General features: G+C 47.1%; 1 protein-coding gene across 4 annotated transcripts in view; it reads left to right on the top strand.

Moving 5' to 3' along the window:
- LOC125403063 (rho GTPase-activating protein 10) overlaps nt 1-16,941 on the top strand; it is a 256,951-nt gene that overhangs the window by 108,838 nt on the left and 131,172 nt on the right. For all 4 annotated transcript variants that reach the window (XM_085682154.2, XM_085682153.2, XM_048438228.3 and 1 more), the window contains exons 6-10: nt 717-827; nt 3,590-3,694; nt 8,534-8,663; nt 11,247-11,353; nt 12,875-12,969. In XM_085682154.2, coding sequence (XP_085538280.1) covers nt 717-827; nt 3,590-3,694; nt 8,534-8,663; nt 11,247-11,353; nt 12,875-12,969 — 548 coding nt within the window. The remainder of the gene's footprint in view (nt 1-716; nt 828-3,589; nt 3,695-8,533; nt 8,664-11,246; nt 11,354-12,874; nt 12,970-16,941) is intronic.

Here is a 16,941-nt window from a genome sequence, read left to right as displayed (position 1 = left end):
CTAGACAAACATTAGACGTGCTTTTAGAACCTTCTGAAGTCTGTTGTAAACAGTTGTCTTCTGTTCATCTTAGCCTCTTGAGCTGCACAAGGTCATTGACTCAGTGCCTTACTTGGCTGTGCAGCCATTCCCCACCTGTCTCCAGAGCGTAAAGAAACCGTTTCCTGTGAAGCTGTGGTTTTCCCAAGGCTCCCAGCAGTACCGCCGTTCTTTCTGTCACTCTGCCTGGCTGGTTTAGGTGTTTTACGTGTTTGGAGTCTGTGTTTCTGTGTCTGATGCATTGCATCATGAGAGCCTAACAGTTCACCCATGCTGGCAATATTGCCATGTTTTGCCTCCCTCCCTCCATTCCTTCCTCTCAGTGTGAGTTAAGTGGAGTTTCACAGTCTACGGTGGCAGGCCCATCTCATCCTTAGAGGGCTTGCTCGTGAGTGTTGGTGGGACCTTTGACCCAGTTCCATGAGGAAGTGGAATCTGTAATCTTCAGTCTTTGGGGGTCATGACGCTTTTCTTTAGAGTCTGGGGAGGATCATTTTTTACTTCCGTATATGCTCCCGTGGCAGGAGAGTATCCGTGAGTGAATCATGTGCGACCAGTCACATGTTCTACTACAAGTTTATGAATGTAGTGCCCAAGGGTTGGGATTCATTGACCTGTGCTGTTGGGTTTGATGGTTCCCTGTCTTGGCTCAGCTAACAGCAGCTGTTTTAATACAGGCAGATCTCCAAGTGGAGCAGACCCGGCAGCACTTCTACGAACTCTCTCTGGAATATGTGTGCAAGCTCCAGGAGATCCAAGAAAGAAAGAAGTTTGAGTTTGTGGAGCCTGTGAGTAGCAGAGCAAGCTTTGCTGTGGGTCCCTGTGAACAGTGGGAGACGGAGCGAGGCCTGGAGCAGGTGCACACAGCCAGTCACAGTGTGTGTATGTGGACAGTGGGAGACGGAGCGAGGCCTGGAGCAGGTGCACACAGCTAGTCACAGTGTGTGTATGTGGACAGTGGGAGACGGAGCGAGGCATGGAGCGGGTGCACACAGCCAGTCACAGTGTGTGTATGTGAACAGTGGGAGACGGAGCGAGGCCTGGAGCGGGTGCACACAGCTAGTCACAGTATGTCCCTGTGAACAGTGGGAGACGGAGCGAGGCCTGGAGCAGGTGCACACAGCTAGTCACAGTGTGTCCCTGTGAACAGTGGGAGACGGAGCGAGGCATGGAGCGGGTGCACACAGCCAGTCACAGTGTGTGTATGTGAACAGTGGGAGACGGAGCGAGGCCTGGAGCGGGTGCACACAGCTAGTCACAGTATGTCCCTGTGAACAGTGGGAGACGGAGCGAGGCCTGGAGCAGGTGCACACAGCTAGTCACAGTGTGTGTATGTGGACAGTGGGAGACGGAGCGAGGCATGGAGCGGGTGCACACAGCCAGTCACAGTGTGTGTATGTGAACAGTGGGAGACGGAGCGAGGCCTGGAGCGGGTGCACACAGCTAGTCACAGTATGTCCCTGTGAACAGTGGGAGACGGAGCGAGGCCTGGAGCAGGTGCACACAGCTAGTCACAGTGTGTCCCTGTGAACAGTGGGAGACGGAGCGAGGCATGGAGCGGGTGCACACAGCCAGTCACAGTGTGTGTATGTGAACAGTGGGAGACGGAGCGAGGCCTGGAGCGGGTGCACACAGCTAGTCACAGTATGTCCCTGTGAACAGTGGGAGACGGAGCGAGGCCTGGAGCAGGTGCACACAGCTAGTCACAGTATGTCCCTGTGAACAGTGGGAGACGGAGCGAGGCCTGGAGCAGGTGCACACAGCTAGTCACAGTGTGTCCCTGTGAACAGTGGGAGACGGAGCGAGGCATGGAGCAGGTGCACACAGCTAGTCACAGTGTGTGTATGTGAATAGTGAGAGACAGAGCGAGGCTTGGAGCTGGTGCACAGAGCCAGTCACAGTGTGTGTATGTGAATAGTGAGAGACAGAGCGAGGCTTGGAGCGGGTGCACAGAGCCAGTCACAGTCTAGGCAAGCATCTAGAGGAGGGGGAGGCCTTGTCCGCACAGCCCCTGTGAGGGGCACTTGCTATGCATGGTCTCCTGCACTGCAGCCAGCACAGATTCTGTCGTCCTCCACCGCTGCAGTGGATGTGACTGACAGAGCGAATGCTCATGCGATACCAATTTTCAGTGTCTTTAAAGTGAGCTCGCTTGTTCAAACGTGCTTTTGTTTCAAATATTTATCATGATTTCTAAGTCTGTAGCTTTTGAAGCAGTCTTCTGAACGACTAACACTAGTTTTTAAATTTATTTTAGCTTTATTTTCCGTGTGGGTTTGTGTCTGTGAGGGCAGGTGAGAGTGGAGGCTGGAGGTGTCGGTCTCCCTGGAGGTGGGCTAGTAGGTGGGTTGTCATTCAATATGGGCGCTGGGAATTTAGCTTGATTCCTCTAGAAGAGCAGAATGTATTCACAGAGCCATGTCTCCAGCCCCTAGAAACACCTGTGTGTTTCTATAAAACCGGTTTTGTTATTATATAGGTGCCTTCTAATAAGTTCAGTTACTTACGTATTAATATGCATATAGAGGGTGTGGCTGCAAACGTCTTCATCAAGTATAGATGGCCTTCCATACAATAGGTTTTAGCAAAAGATTGTCTGATAATTTTAATATAGACTGCATTCTTCCTTACTTTATTGAACTATACTTCAAATACTATAGTGGGTCTATTATGTTCATGTTGAGAAGCAAAGGAATAATCAAAAATACTTAAAAAAATATAGGCAGTTGAATGATAGAATCAACCTGAATCAGAGGAAATTAAACCTTAAAGTGTTCCTTTCACGCTGAAATAGATATTGTGCACATAAGTATGGTTATGACGTCAACTCTTGGTTGACATCATTGTTCTGAGTGCTGCCCTGTTCACCCTCGCTCCACACAGTGGCTCAGACAGGCGCTCATGCCACCCAGTGTAGCAGGCAGACGTGGAAGGGAGAACTCAGTGATTTTCCAGTGTCACCAAACAAGTGACTGGCGGGTGTCGGTGCAGACTGGCCGTTTGCACCAGCTCCTTCTTAGTGCGTGTATCTTTCAGCACTCTGAAAAAAAATGAGTTCAAGATTTTAAAATTCTGCTGCCCTCTGAGAAGGGGTAGGCTGGGAGTTGTAGAAAACTAAGCCCTCAGCTCTCATCCCTGGGCACTCCCCAAACACCCGCGACAGCACCTGGAAGCTGCTTGAACTGATTCGACCTTCCTGTGTGCTGGCTTTGCTGCAGGGCTCAGATTCCAGTTATCAGTGACCATCAGGACTCTCTTGACTAGGGAGCTACAAGTGGATGACTTAGAATTGGTTGTTTTTGGAGAACATTGCATAGATTGTTTACCGATGCTAATGTTTGTGAGCACCAACCTCCTGCATTTTCAGGACAGAACAATGGATCGGTAATACGCGTTTGCAATTATTGAAGTTCTTGTGACTTCTCGGAAACTACTTTCTATCAGTGAAAGGACAGACAGGGAGATGGTTGGGAGTTACGTGTGCTTCGTATTTTCTCTGTTATTCTTTAGGTTCTGGTGTGCACTAATGCTTCTTTCTCCTTTGTCTTAGATGCTGTCCTTTTTCCAAGGAATGTTCACTTTCTATCATCAGGGTCATGAACTTTCCAAAGACTTCAATCACTACAAAATGGAACTACAGATCAACATTCAGAATGTAAGGAAACGAAAGCCCTTGGCATTTAAAAGATGTTTGGGCCTCTGTCTGCTGTCCAAGCTTTAGGGCCAGGCTGGTACTGAGAAAGTATGGATTTGTTGCCACCCAGTGGTCAGATCGCGGTATAACAATCTTCTCTTTAGCTTATGGAGGCTAAAGAAATTCTCCCCTTTGGAGGCTCTTCCTGGGCTTTCTGGGGACAGGTCTCATGGTAAACTTTGTTATGGCAACGCTGAATCATTTGTGTAAGAAACTGCTGTCCTAGCATTCCAGCTTGGCTCTGATGTTAACTGTCAGTCATGTGTTTCCTTCCCAGACTGGCTTGTGCAATGGCGTCCCTACATGTTAGGCATGTTCACTAATGTGTTAGTGTACTCGGCTACCATTTGCTTTCGTTGCCGTCCTTTGTGGAATGTGCGCTTTCCGTCTGATCTTGGAAAATGAGATTAAGGGATTCTAAGAATCTTTTATGCTGAGAAGATGAAGGACCTGAGTTTGAATCCCCAGAGCCCATGTAGAGCCAGGTTTGGTAGCCTGCGTCTGTAATACCACTGCTCTTTCAGCAGGGGGAGGTAGAGAGTAGAGGACCTTTGCTTGTGGAGCGGCTTGCCTGTGAATTCAGCACAAACAGCCAGGGATCATGTCTCCAGCGAGTTGGGGCCAATACTAAGGTCTTTCTCCAACTACTGTTCCATACACTGTGGTTTGCCAGCCTCCACACACATATGACACCCCCCCCCACACACACACATCCTGTATGCTCCATCCATACATACAGCAGAAAGCTAAAGAGAAAAGATTTTTCTTAGGTGACAAACGCTTTTTCTGGCCAAGACCTTTCTCATCAGTTGTGTTCTCATCGAAGAGCTAGTGAGAGTCTGTGAGGCCCGGGGTGATGCTTGTGACGGACAGCACACACGTGTGGGTGTCTGCGTGGTGTGGTTGTCTGCTTTAGAAGTTAGGTAGTAGAACTTGAAGCAGACATGCACGTTTGTGTGTGCAGGTGAGTCCTAGTCCCCTCGGATTGCTGGTGTAGGTAGCAGAACCACTTTTTGTCTGTGTGAGGCCGACACCTGTGTCTTCCCCGGTCGCTCTCTGCCCTGGCGTCAGAGACAGGGTCTGTCATGGGATGTGGAGCTCGCTGGTGCTCTAAGGTGTCAGTCAGAGAGCCCCCGAGCTCCACTTCTCCCTCCTGCTGCTGCCTACAGACATGGCGTCCACCTTCATGTGGGTGCAATTAGATTCACAGCGGGCACTTCCCTGACTTAGCCATTTCTCCAGCCTACTAGAATTTTTAATGAAATAACTTATTTTTTTCAGAGTATCTTGCAGGCTGTAAAACAGTTTATGAAAAGAGCGGCAATTGAGAAGATTAGATTATAAAATCACCCTTGCTCCCAAGTGGGTCTATGTCTGCAGAATTAACCTCTTCTTTCCAGACTTCATCCATCAGCTTCAGGGCTGATCAGATGAGAATCCCTCATTAGGTCTGGTGTGTGCTTTGTGGGTCTGATGTAAAATGGAAGCCTAGGAGTCCACATGAGAAACAATGCGGACTTCCAAGATGGTGGACCATCTAGAGTGCAGCGCAGGGCTCTTGCTGTCATTCCAGCGCCGGGGGCGGGGGGATGGAGGCAGGAGGATCCGGCTATATACTGAGTTTGAGACCAGCTTGAGTTGCTTGAAATCCTGCCCTAGGCAGCTCCCCCCAACCCATCATATACTAGAACATGAACCTACAACAAGACCGTGTAGCACAGCCCATATGTGACTGCTGGCCACCTGCCCATGAAGCCGTCTGGATTTATCTCAGGCTCTGCCGTTACACAGAAACATATCAGTCTCCTAGGATTTGCCCAAACTATCCTCACATCTCTTGCTCATGGAGAGAAGTACTTTTATAATGTATCTATGGGGAAGAGGAAGACAGTGAGCTATATATACCGAAATAAGTCCCACGGACCCAGCATGCCAGGGGACTGAGTCATATCGCGTCATGAGATGATGGTAGGCAGAGCCCAAAGACAGGCTTACCCTGCAAACGACACACAGTGACCTGTACATATGCTGGCGAACTAAGAGCATACACGTCTGATAACAACACTCAGTCTTTATTGTGCAGAAGTGGGCAAGTAGCTTTCTGGAAAGGGGACCTTTTGTCTCTGTCTGTAGGAACCCAAGGATACCCAGTCATCAGGGAACTGTCTCCATTCTTAGTCTCCAGTGTATTCCTGATGCCAGCTGGCTCTCTAAATATCTCTCAGTTTTGTTCTGGTTGTTTCTGAGGCTTTCTGAGTCGACTTATTGGTATGAAGTTTTTTTATTGGTATAAAGATTACGGATTTTTACAGTACAGAATAGTGTTTCTCTTTGTGTGTGTGTTTGGTAATGGAAGAGAGTGTGAGTGCGTGTGTACAAGGGAAGGAGTATATGTGTGGTAATGTGTATGAGTGACTGCATGTGCTGTGCATGTGTATTGTCTGTGTCTGCCTGCACAGAAGTCTTAGAAGGAGCGGCAGCACTGAGCACCCTGGACCAGGTTGTGGATTTTAGATGCTGCCGTCCATTGAAAGAAGCAGGGCTCCTTTGGAGAAAGATCGGCTCCTGGGCAGAGGTCATAGGATAAGGGGCTGGAGGATCGCATGCCTAGTAGCTCGCTGGACGCCTGTATGACATCTGGGATGTCGGCACAAATAACTGGAGTTTGTGTGTGAAGTCCCAGAGGATGCACGCATGCACACAGACTGTTTCTGTCATACACATGTATGGAGGAAGTGAGGGAAATGAACTGGTGTGAAATCAGTACAATAGACCCAGAGATAGGAAATGCTGGAGATGGGGAGAAGAAAGGGAGCATTTATTTATTTTTTATTCTAATTTATTAAAAAAAACCCCTATCTTTTCTCATTTTACATGTCAAATCCAGTTCCCACTCCCTTCTCTCTTCCTGCTCCCTCCACCTTCCACCATCCCTCCCCCATCTACTTCTCAGAGAGGGTAAGGCTTCCCATGGGGAGTCAACAAAGTCTAGCACATTGCTTTGAGGCAGGACCAAGTCCTCCCCACTATATCCAGGCTGAACAAGGAATCCCTCCAAAGAGAATGGGTTCCAAAAAGCCAGTTACAGCAGTAGGGATAAATCCTGGTCTCACTGCCAGTGACCCCACTGTCTGCACCAGGCATATAACTGTCAGTCATGTTCAGAAGGCCTAGTTTGACCCTATCTATGCTGGTTCCCCTGCTGTCAGGCCAGAGTCAGTGAGCTCACACTAACTAGCTCAGGTAAGCTGTTTCAGTGGGTGTTCCCATCATGGTCTTGACCTCTTTGCTCGAATTCTCACTTCTCTCACTCCTTGCATGGACTTTGGGAGCTCAATCCAATGCTCCACTGTGGTTCTCTGCATCTGCTTCCATCAGTTGCTGGATGAAGGTTCTATGTTGACTTTTAAGATAGTCTTCAGTCTGACTACAGGGCAGAGCCAGTTCGGGCACCCTCTCCTCTATTGCTTAGGGTCTTATCTGGGTTCATCCTTGTGGATTCCTGGGAATTTCTCTAGTGCCGTATTTTGCTAGCCCCATAATGACTCCTTCAATCAAGGCATCTCTTTCCTTGTTCTCCCTCTTTGTCCTTCCCCCTTTTCGACCATCCTGTTCCCTCTAGTTCTCTTCCCTGCCTCCCTGTTCCCCTCCTTCTCCTCCTTCTCTCTGCTCCCAATTTTCTCAGGAGGTTTTGTCTATTTCACCTTCCCGGGTGATCTATGTATGTTTCTCTTAGGGTTCTCCTCGATACTTAGCTTCTCTGGGGTTGAAACATTGAGTTTTTGAGACAGAGTTTCTCTGTAGCTCTGACTGTCCTAGAACTTGCTCCGACTCAGAGATCCGCTTGTCTCTGCTGGGATTAAAGGTGTGCACCACCGCCACTGCCCTGTCCAAGCCTGGCCTTGCTAAAGCGCATACAAAGCCTTTTTCTTTCCGTATTAGCTCATCATTTCTGGAAATAGTTTTCATTTTACAGCCTCCCCATTTCCAGAGGTGAAATGTACCATTACACCATGTTTTCTTGCTTTTCTTTCACCCTTATGGTCTTTGACAACCATTCTCATAGTAGGGAGTAGAGAGGGAAATTTCAATAATAATTTTCTGTCTGGCCCTTTGCAGTTTCACACCAGCAGATTTGGGTGTTAGCACAGTTGTTTTGAGTCTGGCTGAACAAGTGTCTCTAACCTGGGTTGTGGTGATTCGTGCTCACACGATGCGTTCAGAGTGTTCACTCGGCAGATCTTGGCAGCCATGTCTCCTGGGTCTCTGAAATGTGATTAGCATCTTTGGATGCATGCGTGAACATCATTTGCTGGTGAGATCTTCCTCCTCCTTCACTTCCTTGGGGAAGAAATGTCATTTTCTATTGTAGTTACCACAGTCTGGAAAAATGGACACTGAGTTTTTGTTATTTTCAGATTTTTAGTGCTCCATTGCTGCTGTAGCAGTAACTGCATGGGCCAGATTGCCTGTTGCCTGCACCTTTTATTTCCCCAGGAAGATAGATATTTTATGGCTTGTTTGCTGTTTAAGATGTCACAGGACCAGGGAGTTTTATGGTGGACAGACTTGCTCTGGTGTTGAGCACTGAAGTAGCTGGCTTGTTTCATTAGCCTCTCTTCTACATTAGCAAGTTCACCATTCGATTTTGTTGTCTTTGAATAGAAATCTCGGTAAGGAGACACACTGGAAAGAGGAGGATTTTTTGAGTGCTGCAGATTTGATTTTGGTTACACAGAGTCATTAAAATACACACACAAATCGTAGAAGTGGAATTTATCGGTGTGTTTTCTGTTTCAGACACGGAATCGATTTGAGGGAACCAGGTCAGAAGTGGAAGAACTTATGAATAAAATCAGGCAGAATCCCAAGGACCACAAGCGAGCAAGCCAGTTCACAGCAGAAGGCTACCTGTATGTCCAGGAGAAAAGTAAGACATGTCCCAAGTAGGCTGAGTGGCTGGTTAAAGTCTGTGATACATACAATCTGTGCTCTGTGCCTTCAGAAGAGCTTCCCACACAGCGAGAAGATCTGAGCAGAACGATCAACACCAAACCAAGGCGCTGCATCTGTGGGGTACACATGCAAGCTCCCTTGACACTGAGGTGTTTTACTGTGTATCTGAAGTGGCCTTAAATTCCCTGCATAGTCCAGGCTGGCTTCAATTCCAGACTTTTTCTCTTCCTCTTCTGACCAGCACGTTTAGCGGTTTCTGTGGCACATACTTTGTGTTCTGTACTGTTGGTGGTAACTGGGGAGGAGTTAAGGCGGGTAGGAGGGTGTGTGCAGGCCTTGCGCTGCTGTGACTAAGACTGGAGAGGCCAGAGATTCCGGTATCTGAGAATCAAAATCCCCACTGACACCTGGGAAGTTTATTTGAATCCTTACAGTACTTGATAATTGGGAAATTACCCCAATACTTTTTTTGCCCTCTGTGATCTTGAAGGTATATTTAAATATAAAAACATGTTTATTTATTTATTTTTTTATATATGGATGGATGTGCTGAGTGTGTGAACCACATGAACAGGAGACTAAAGAGGTCAGAAGAGGGTGCTGAGTCCCCTGGATCTGGAGTTTTGGGTGGTTGTGAACCAAACCCAGGTCCTCTGCAAGAGCAGCCAGTGCTCTTAGCTGCGGAGCCGTCTCTCCAGCCCCTTTGCACACATTTCTGCCTTGGCTTCAGGGTGGTGCTTTTGGCCATGCTGCCTCGCTGCCATGTCGTGTTCCTGGGGTTTGTTCCTGAGAGAGCTAAGGCTGCCAGCACACCTCCAGGGGCGACCCTGCCACCAGCACATTTCTGTTCTTTCCTCTTCTCAGTCCTTAGCAGTTCCGACCAGTGCTGTGACTGCTCCTCTGCCGGTACCTTCCTGCCTCTGCCTCCTGCCTCCACATCTCTACATCTTCTCCTACCTCCTCACGACCCTACCACTCATATAAGTCAGCAGGGGCATCTTGTTCTTCCAGTTTATTCTGAGATAGGTTGTTTTCTACGAAGTTCTTAGGAAAGGGTTAACGAGATGGCTCAGCTCTTCCTGAGGACCACGGTGCAGCGCCAGCTCCCATGCCTTGTGGCTCACAACTCTTAAAGGGAAATCTAATGTCACTGGTTCTCCATTCACATATACTCATGCACATGATTAAATATAAAAATCTTTAAAAGATATTTAGAAGACTGTAGATGGATATAGAAATACTGCTGCATAGCAGTATTTGACCTATAGTCATTTTATGTTGTCTTGTCTGTTTTGTGTGTCTTATAACAAAGGACTTGAGGGCTGGTACTTTAGCCAAGTGGTTTACTTGGCTCATAATTTTGGTGGTTGGGAAGGGTCCCGTGACTGCACCACAGTGGAGCAAAGTGGAAAAGCAGATTGCTGCACGTGTAAAGGATGCTTTGCTTTAAAATAACTTATTTTCTGGAGAGACAGCTTAGTTTGTAAAGTTCCTGCACTATAAGCCCGAGGATCTGAGTTACGATCCCAGCACCCATCTAAAAAAGCCGGGTGTAGCCACGAGTGTCTAACCCTGGTTCCTTACAGAGGTAGAGACGATAGATGGGTGGGTCCTCGGAGCTCACTGGCGGGCCAGTCCAGGCAATGGCGAGCTCTGGGTTTAATGAGAGGCCTTGTCTTCAGAAGAGACGGTGGACGTGATAGTGGGAGATACCTGATGTCAACCCTGGCCTCATGTGTTCATGGACTTGGACGTTCTCACACCCTATTGCCTTGAGATCTAACCTTCTGAGAGCTCTGTGAATCCCGTGTGGGGGTGGCGCCCATCACCCAGTCAGGACTGATGGTCCAGTCATTACACAGTTGCTGTGTCAGGTTCAGTTTAGAGGAGTTTCTAGCTGGGAAATTAAAGAAACAAAATCTCATCCAATGTTCTGAGTTGAATTCTTCAACTGATCAGACATTTTGAGTGTTTCCCTTCTTCTCACCCTTAGCTTTGCTCAGGGCACTTCACAGTTTCCTTTCATTGGTTAAGTGGCCAGCTTCACTGACGTTCACATTGGCCGGCTGGGGAAGAGAGGATTCAGGGAGTGGTAGTGCCGCCTGAGCCCTGAGTCGAAGCTGGAGGCGCCAGGATGCTCTGTTTCCTCCATCTAACCTGGAATTCCCGAGTAGCTCTTGGTTTTTCTAGCACACTGGAAGTTTATCTTTTCCAAGGATGATTATTATTGCATGAATGTGGATGAGGCCTTGCAGGGGAGCTTGTGTGGAGGAGCTGGCTCTCCCTTCCCGCTGGGGATTCTAGGGATTGAGCTCAGGTCAGCCCCAGAATCACCCCAGTGCATTACCATGTGACGTTAGCTCACAGTTATCTACTGAAAATGTCTTAAACTCAGGCCTCGCAGTGTTCTGAGGGGCTTCCTGTCTCTTGTAGTCCCCCCTTCTGTCAGCCCCGGCATTTCTGTGCTTTGATTGGCGGAACTGTGCAGTAATGAGCTCCCATGGTGCATGTCTGCCTCCTCATGAGGAAAAACACAAAGATCTGTGCTTTGTTGAAGGGCCAGCTCCATTTGGGTCCAGTTGGGTCAAACACTATTGCATGTATCGGAAAACAGCCAAGAAATTCAACATGATCCCGTTTGAGCACAGATCTGGGGGGAAACTGGTAAGTACTTGATGTTACTTTTTGTATTTTTATGAGAGCTACTTGTTGGCCCTGCCATTTTAATAATTTGATATTAACTTTGAGAAATTTGGTTTTAGGATTAAAATCTTTGTTTTGTTTCTAAACCACATGCCTGCACCTTTACAGTTAGATTTTAAAACAGAACACTAGAGTTCTTATGTCACTGTTTCAGAAGAGAAAGATAATTGCTGCATTAACCTTTTGTGACTCAATTATGTAGGACTTATTTTTGTAGGAGATCTGGCCTGTTCACATATTGTATAGTCAGTCTACAAAAACTGGAAGGTGAAGTGATCTCTAATGAATTCCTTCTCATTAGTTAGGCACATAGAGTTCTCACGTGATTATTCCCTGTTTAACTAGCTGCTCATTTCTAAGAGAGGACTGACAGAGCCAAACCTGGTAGGAAGATGTTAGGGTCTGGCTGTGCAGGGAAGGTGGCCTCCCTGCGGTGCCCAGAGCAAGCCCTGGCCCACTAGCGCGAGCGTGACTGGCCACGCACTCTAAGAAAGCAGGTCAGTTTGCTGCTGGTGGGTAGTTGGGTTGACATTTTACTTATGTGAATTCACAATTAATCTAAGCTGACATCTATCCACATAACTTTGTTTCTTTCAGAAACAGACAGACAGACAGACAGATAAGCGGGCATTAAAGCAGACTGGAAGAAGGAGCCTTCTGTAATAATAGACGTAGAAAAGAGCTGCCAAGAAGAGGCAGGAGCAAGGCTGTCTGTCGCTTGTAGAAGGCAGGGGTTGAAGCATTAGCCTGAATTTGCAGTTTCTAAGGCATTTCTACCAAGTGACTATGTTCTGTTTTAGGTTCCAAATGATAAAGTGATGTGTTATAGGATGTAGCTGTGACCTTGGGTCTTTAAAAATATTTACAGAGCCTCGGTTTCTGGACTTAGACTTCTTAGTGTTGCTCTTTGCTAAGCTACCATGTTGCTTCTGTCTCTATCCCCGTTCTAAGGTCTTCGGGAGGCTGTTGACAAGAGACAAAGGGGGAAAAATGTCATGAAACCCGGGGTAGCTCAGTTAGGAAGCAGGAGTACTGCTCAGACCGACTGGCTCCATGGTTAGTGGGTACACACTGTGGTCCTAGCCCTGTGTGCTCTCAGGTCAGTCCTTATGCAGTTGCATGGTTTATAGGCTGATAGTGCTCACGCCAGTATTGACACAGGGTGTAATATAGTGTGATATTAAAGCAAATTTTGACTCTTTACAAAAGAGCGTGTCGACAGGTGGACCCTCACTGAGTGCCTGGGCACTGCTGGTAAATCTTCCTGCAGTTAGCATTTGTGAAGTCTGCTTACCAGTGCTGCCATCAGGAATAACTAGAGAACCTCAGGAAAGGACCAGAGTGGCTGCAGAGCTGAAGGGGTTAGCCTTGCCTCCTGCAGGGTCGCACCAGGGCATTCTGTGCACGGAGTGAAGGGGTTAGCCTTGACTCCTGCAGGACCATCCCAGTGTACAGAGATTTGAGCATTGTGCTTGCTTGCAGGGGGATGGAGAGGTGTTCTTTTTGAAAGAATGCACCAAAAGATATACCGACTCCATCGACAGAAGGTTTTGCTTCGACATTGAAGCTGCTGACAGGTAAGTTATTGGAATTAATTAGATATCATATTAAAACTCATTTGACATTATTTTTTTTAAACAAGTTGAAGGAGTGATTCCTGTGAACTAGAAAATGTTATGTTTCCAGGTCACCTTCACTGTAAACTGTTGTTGGTCACTGTACAGTTGTAGGGCCATAGCTTTATCTTGGCCGAAGACTGGACTCTTCCTAACCTGTCCTGAAAGAGAAACATTGAGCATTTCTTTGTGGATGCCCTCCTGATTGACAGCGGGAGGAGAATAGTGAAAGAGAGTGTGAATGGAGTGTGGTGAAGTCAGAAGACAGTCTTGTAGCAGTACTGAAACTGGATTTCTTTGTGTGTGTGTGTGTGTGTGTGTGTGTGTGTGTGTGTGTGTGTGTATACACGCACGCATGATTCCAGTGTGCGTTCTCATTGTGGAATAGGGCATCTTAGGCAAACCCTTTTGCTGTAGTCAAAGACTTTTCTTACTAAGTCACTTCCAAGAAGAGATGAGGCCTGGTGCTAATGTTTGTGTCCTGCATGAGCACTCAGCACTGTGGGTGGCAAGTCTACTGCGTGGCTGTAGTAGTTTGTACATAAAGCTGTTTGATGTCGGTGTAATACAAGTTTTCCAAAGGAGAGTATTAAGAACAAACTTAATTGTTGCTGCTTTCATCTTGTGATCTAGCTGAGAATGTGGAGTTCGTATAGAGGAAAAGACCCATGAGTGAATTCACTTAAGACCAGTCACATAAAAATGTCCCCCCCGGCACCTGACAAATTTGGCAGTACCGTGACAAGGACATATAAAGGAGGGTTTTGCCGAGATTGTAACAGAAAGAGTGTATTGCTTGAAAAGATGCTAAAATTTAAGTCACTTACAGACTGCTTAGTAACCTGTAAGACTTTTGTGTGTTCTCCAGAAGAGCACGTGTCCACAGCTGCCCTTGACCTAGTCCTTTCTGGTTCCCTAGTCTTTTTAGCTCATTTAGTCCTCACCCCTCTCCCAGGTGAGAATGTGAGCTCCCGGTGCTGGAGTGAGGCCCTTGCTCGTAGGTAGATGCTGAGTGGGAGAACTGAGATCTGAACCTGGACTTTTCCCTGGAAGGCCAGTCTCGTATCTGCTATGCTACAGACCCCAGAAGACGGATGTGCAGTCGGGGAAGTCTGGTGTGCTAGGTGGTGCTTTGGGAGCAGGTATCTCTGGTGCTTTTGTGCACCGAGTACAGTCTGTGCTGTACTGCTGAAGCTCCTGGTTTTGGAGACGTTGATGATGCCGAATGAAGTTTGTTGACCACAGACTTTACGTGATTGTCAACTGCAACCTTTTTCTGATACTCAAAACGACAGATGAGAGATTATTACTAAGTCATTTTTAAGAGATAAGATCTTGTGAGGTGGACGAGGCTAGCCCACAATCCCTCTTTCTCAGTCTCCCCAGTGCTGGGATCACAGGCTTATACTCCATGCCTGGCTAGGATAGTGACTTTAAATTGATGAAGAATTGGAATGGAATTTACAGGAAGCCTGCCCTAGTGGCTTGTTAATCTTTACAAGACCGTCCCTTTCTGAGATACATTTGACATTAATGCATATGAAAGCAGCACGGAAGAGAATGTTCTTACTGACGAGATGCCCCGTTCCTTGAACTGCTGTTTCTGCTGGGTCACATCAGTGCCTAGAGTATGGTAAGACCCAGAACTCCTATTTGCCCCTCCTATCCCTCCTCCCTTCGTCCTTTCCTCTCCTTCCCCTTTCTTCCTCCATTCATGTAACCCCTTCATGTAAATAGTTGGATTTTGGCCTACTATTTTCTTATTTTTTTCTTGCTTCTAATTTCTAAGTGTTTGGATTCCAGGCATGTGTGCCTGTGCCAGGTTATGACCCCAGTCTTTACCAACTCCAGCCATTGCTCCTGTCTTTCCTAACTCTGGTTGTTCCTCCCTGCCTTAGTCAAGGTTCTCTAGGATTTATTGGAATGACTTCCAGGATGCACTCCCAGCTTATCCAACAGTGGCTGTCTGTGAACGGAAAGTCCTGGAATCCAGTAGCTGCTCAGCCCACAAGGCTGGGTGTGTCCGCTGCCCTTCAGTATGTGCTGGAACCCTGAAGAAGTAGACTCTAATGCCAGTGAAGGGATGGATGTGTTAGCAAGGCCAGGACAAGCAGCAAAATCTTCCTTTTTCTATGTCCTTATATAGACTTCCAGAAGAAGGTGTGGCCCAAATTAAAGATGTGCCATCCCACCTCCAGCTCTGGATCAGAGGTGTGTTTTCCTGTCCCAAAGGTCTGGACTAGATGTGGATTCACCCACTTTCAAACCAAGTAAAACACCTGGCAGGTGTGCCCTCTATTTCTGGATTGTAGTTCATTCCAGATTGTTGCACTAGTTCTAACAGATCTTAATAATAAAAGCCTAGAGTCAGATATAGGGTAAAATGCTGAGAGATCAGAGAGATGAAGGAGCCAAACCACAGCCGTCTTACCTCTCAACTTTCCAGCCAAAAAGGGACTGAGTTTCTGTTTCCTCTTGCCATATCATTTCCTTTCTCCGCCCAGCTATTTCACTTCCTGTCTGTCTGTCCAGACCTCCAGACCTCTATGGTTAGCTAGTGACTAGCTCCACCCTCTGGTCTTCAGACAGACTTTATTTCTACAGCAGATATTGCCACAGCAGAGGTAGTCAAGTTGATACCCGATAATCGTCATCACACTCCCTCAGCAGTGTCTACTGCACATCCCCTACCCCTTTTAATATTTATTTACTTAAAAAATGGAGGCCAGAAGATGGTATTGGATAACCTGGAACTGGAGTTGGTTGTGAGCTGCCTCGTGGGAGCTGACAAACGAACCTGGGTCTTCTGCAAGAACAGCAAGTGCTCTCAACTATGAGACATCTCTACAGCCCCTGCTTGTTTTTATGTTTTGTGTTCTGAGTGTTTGGATGTATGTATGTGCACCATGTGTATCCTGTGCCTGAAGAGGCCAGAAGAGGGCGCCAGATACTCTGGACCTGGAGTTAAAGATGGTTGCTGCCATGTGAGTGTTGGGAACCAAATCATGTCCTCTGCAAAAGCAGCCATTGATTTGAACTGCTGAACCCTCCCCCAGCCCCTCTTCTGTTTTTAAATTATTATTATTATTATTATTATTATTATTATTAAATGCTGTAGAGACTTTTAAAGACTGTATAGAAACTTTATAGACTGTCTGTAGTCATGGGCACACTTACCATTCCTTACCTCCACCCACTTGTATTTAAATATCAGAACAAAAAATTTCAGTTTTGCAACTAGTCTTCATTCAGACTGATACTGCCTCCCATAAGTCCACATCATATTAGTTCATATTAGTTCATGCCTTTTTTTTTTTTATTTTTGAGACAGGGTGTAGTATGAGGGGGCCGGCTTGTTGGGGTTTCCATTCCTGCCCAGTACCACATAGCCGGCAACTCCCAAGGAAAATCACACACAGGACTCCATAAGGTTATAAACTGATTGGCCCATTAGGTCAGGCTACTTATTAGTTCTTATAACTTATCTTAACCCATTATTCTGATCTATGTTAGCCATATGGGCTCAGTACCTTTCTCAGTGTGACAGGCAGCTTACATGTTGCCTCTTCGGTGTTCTGCGCAGGAGTGGCTGAGGGAGCTCTGCTTCCAGAATACTCCCAGTCTCTTTGCTCCACCCCTACTTCCTGTCTGGCTTTCCCGCCTATATTGTCTGCCTGGCCAATCAGCGTTTTATTAAAATACATGATTGACAGAATACAGATAATTCTCCCGCACCACGACTGAGCTAGCCGGGCCGGGAGCTGGGCAGGATGAAAAACAGGCCTGCCCGCTGCCCCTCACTACAACAGGGTTTCTCTGTGTAACAGCCCTAGCTGTCCTGAAACTAGCTCTTGTAGACCAGGCTGGCCTTGAACTCACAGCAATCTGCCTGCCTCTGCCTCCTGAGTGTTGGGATTAAAGGCGCCACCACCG

This window comes from Myodes glareolus, chromosome 22 (assembly GCF_982192425.1).
Source record: "Myodes glareolus chromosome 22, mMyoGla1.1, whole genome shotgun sequence".
In the NCBI taxonomy this organism is placed as follows: Eukaryota; Metazoa; Chordata; class Mammalia; order Rodentia; family Cricetidae; genus Myodes; species Myodes glareolus.
This window is presented reverse-complemented; position numbering and strand designations above follow the sequence as displayed.